Source organism: Oncorhynchus masou, chromosome 2 (assembly GCF_036934945.1).
Source record: "Oncorhynchus masou masou isolate Uvic2021 chromosome 2, UVic_Omas_1.1, whole genome shotgun sequence".
Classification (NCBI taxonomy): Eukaryota; Metazoa; Chordata; class Actinopteri; order Salmoniformes; family Salmonidae; genus Oncorhynchus; species Oncorhynchus masou.
In genome coordinates this window covers 1011255-1015237 of record NC_088213.1, presented here as the reverse complement: position 1 = coordinate 1015237, position 3983 = coordinate 1011255, and the positions used below count along the sequence as shown (strand labels likewise).

Here is a 3983-nt window from a genome sequence, read left to right as displayed (position 1 = left end):
GGATAGTTGGTGTGATCGTGGGGACTGGAGTGGTGGCCACCATCATCGCCCTGTCAGTGGTCTATAGCCAGGAGAAGGCCAAGATCCATGAGGCAGTGAATCCCCCTACTCCCTCCACTCCTGGGAACACTACAGACTGCCTGACTCCCTGTCTCCTGTCTCCTACAACATCACCCTCTGGCCTCGACTGGTTGTCAACGCCTCTACTGGCCTCTTCATCTTCACAGGACAGTCAGCTGTGGTGTTCCAGTGTGAGAAGGACACAGATCTGATCGTCATCCACGCTAACAAGCTGAACCTGACTCTGCTCAGCCTGAGTAGCCGGATGGAGCTTCTGCTCCCACCATAAAGAAAAGCTGGCTGGAGGTTCCTACTCAGTTCTTAGTGATCCAGCTGAATAGTAATCTGATGGCAGGGAGACAGTATGAGCTGTACACAGAGTTTATAGGAGAACTGGCTGATGACCTGGGAGGCTTCTACAGGAGTGAATATACAGAGGGGACCAGTCCCCCGGTGAAAAAGTAAGCAAAAAATTAATAATCTTTTCCAACCCACGTTTAAAAACGGTTTCAGATGTTGCCTAACACTGTAAAAAGTGGGACAACACTGTTGTTCATCTGAAATGCTTTAACTGATTGGAATGATTGAAAATTACGTTTTGGTTCATTAAACGGCAGCAGGTAGCCTAGTGGTTAGAGCGTTGGACTAGTAACCGAAAGGTTGCAAGGTCAAATCTCCAGCTGACGAGGTAAAAATCTGACTTAAGTTAAATAAAGGTAAAATAAATAAACCTATTAAATTTGACTGAAATCAAATAACATCTTTGACATATCAATGTCATCTGTTTAACTGAATGAAGCTTCTAAACGGCGTTAATCACCTGCGTATCCACATTGAACAGTGTCAGGGTCGTGCTGTGGCGGCAGCTTATGAGAAGAGTTAGAGGCTGATTGGGGCGTGGCTTTCAGGTTGTTATTTTTGCACACCCATCATAATGAATGGCATTCCAGTTAATCTGATCAATTGACATGATCTCCTACACAGCCATAATCTGTAATGAAATACCCTACATAAAATAGACTGTGAAAACTTATTGTTTCTGTTGTTCATCTGAACTGCTGTTATTGATTGGGAAAGCTTTGGGTTGTTTGAACAACCAATTCAATTTGTCTGAAGTCAAACAATGAATTTGGGAGATCATTGTGTGTAAGGGGTGCGTAAGTGGTGGCAGGGAAGTCAAACGCAGGAGAGCTGAACTTGTAGAAATCTGGAGCAGTTTACTATATAAAACTAACGGCATACAAAACATCAAACACATGGGTACAAAACCGGTAGCGCACAAGTAACACATAGCACATGGGTACAACACCCGTAGATCACCAGTAACACATAACACATGGGTACAACACCCGTAGCGCACCAGTAACACATGAGTACAACACCTGTAGCGCACCAGTAACACATAGTACATGGGTACAACACGCGTAGATCCCCAGTAACACATAGCACATGGGTACAACACCCATAGCGCACCAGTAACACATAGCACATGGGTACAAAACCCGTAGATCACCAGTAACACATGGCACATGGGTACAAAACCCATAGATCACCAGTAACACGTAGCACATGGGTACAACACCCGTAGCGCACCAGAAACACATAGCACATGGGTACAACACCCGTAGATCCCCAGTAACACATGGCACATGGGTACAAAACCCATAGATCACCAGTAACACATGGCACATGGGTACAAAACCCATAGATCACCAGTAACACATAGCACATGGGTACAACACCCGTAGATCCCCAGTAACACATAACACATGGGTACAACACCCGTAGCGCACCAGTAACACATAACACGAGTACTTACAAAATAATCAATTCCCGACACGGACATGGGTGAAACAGAAGGAAAATATACAACATGCAATTAGGGAATTGAAACCAGGTGAGTGTGAAAACAAGACAAAACAAATGGAACATGAAAAATGGATCGGCAATGGCTAGAAGACCGGTGAAGTAGTGACGTTGTGCTTTTTAGAACTGATTGAAAGTTCTACATTTCTTTCAACCCATCATGCACCTTGTCACCCGTCAGAGTGAATGTCATTCAAGTGAAACGCTTCTTGTACACTGCCTGCACTGAATCTGTAATGATACTTAGAAACCTGGTTAATGCTTCCTTTGTTAATAAAGATGTCTCCATTTGGCCACAATGGTTTGAATCCCCCGAGCCGATTAGGTGATACATCTGCCGATGTGTCCCTGAGAAAGGCCCTTAAAAGGATCCGCCCTTTTCTTGCAATTTTTGCTTAAAATTACATACCCAAATCTAACTGCATGTAGCTCAGGCCCTGAAGCATTTTATTGGTACCATTTGAAAGGAAACACTTTGACGTTTGTGGAATTTTTTTTTTACCTTTATTTAACCAGTTAAGAACCAATTCTTATTTTCAATGACAGCCTAGGAACAGTGGGTTAACTGCCTGTTCAGGGGCAGAACGACAGATTTGTACCTTGTCAGCTCAGGGGTTTGAACTTGCAACCTTCCGGCTACTAGTCCAACGCTCTAACCACTAGGCTACCCTGCCACCCCTGTGTGAAAGGAATATAGGAGAATAACACAATAGATCTGGTAAAAGATAATACAAAGAAAAAAAACATTTTTTTTCGTACCATCATCTTTGAAATGCAAAAACAAAGGCCATAATGTAGTATTCCATCCCAGGTGCAATTTACATTTTGGCCACTAGGTGGCAGCAGTGTATGTGCAAATTTTATACTGATCCATTTGTATCAAATGTGCCTAATTTGTTTATTAATAACTTTTCATGTTCAAAACTGTGCACTCTTCTCAAACAATATCATGGTATTCTTTCACTGTAATAGCTACAGTGCATTGGACACTGCAATTGTATTTAATGTTATTGAACCAGTGTATTATTTAATATTATCGAACCAGTGTATTATTTAATGTTATTGAATCAAATCAATCAAATCAAATGTATTTATATAGCCCTTCTTACATCAGCTGATATCTGTACAGAAACCCAGCCTAAAACCACAAACATCAAGCAATGCAGGTGTAGAAGCATTGAACAGTGTATTATTTAATGTTATTGAACCAGTGTATTATTTAATTTAATGTTATTGAACCGTGTATTATTTATTGATGTATTATTTAATGTTATTGACCAATGTTACTGAACCAGTATTATTTAATGTTATTGAACCAGTGTATTATTTAATGTTATTGAACCGGTGTATTATTTAATGTTATTGAACCGGTGTATTATTTAATGTTATTGAACCAGTGTATTATTTAATGTTATTGAACCAGTGTATTATTTAATGTTATTGAACCGGTGTATTATTTAATGTAATTGAACCGGTGTATTATTTCATGTTATTGAACCGGTGTATTATTTAATGTAATTGAACCAGTGTATTATTTAATGTAATTGAACCAGTGTATTATTTAATGTAATTGAACCAGTGTATTATTTAATGTAATTGAACCAGTGTATTATTTAATGTTACTGAACCAGTGTATTATTTAATGTTACTGAACCAGTGTATTATTTAATGTTATTGAACCAGTGTATTATTTCATGTAATTGAACCAGTGTATTATTTCATGTAATTGAACCAGTGTATTATTTAATGTTACTGAACCAGTGTATTATTTAATGTTACTGAACCAGTGTATTATTTAATGTTATTGAACCAGTGTATTATTTAATGTTATTGAACCAGTGTAATATTTAATGTAATTGAACCGGTGTATTATTTAATGTTATTGAACCGGTGTATTATTTAATGTTATTGAACCAGTGTATTATTTAATGTTATTGAACCGGTGTAATTTGTCGAGGAATTGATTGAACTGCTTGTACCACAATGGACAGGTAAAAACCAAGGTTACCCATCAACTCTGAACAAGATGGAAGAAATAGGTGCATTTACATGAAGTA

General features: G+C 38.8%; 1 protein-coding gene across 1 annotated transcript in view; it reads right to left on the bottom strand.

Moving 5' to 3' along the window:
* Positions 1 to 374: 374 nt before the first annotated feature.
* Positions 375 to 3983, bottom strand: part of LOC135552102 (insulin-like growth factor 1 receptor) — a 5522-nt gene continuing 1913 nt past the window's right edge. The window contains exon 3 of the mRNA XM_064983510.1: positions 375 to 405. Within this exon, the coding sequence (XP_064839582.1) occupies positions 375 to 405 (31 nt within the window). The remainder of the gene's footprint in view (positions 406 to 3983) is intronic.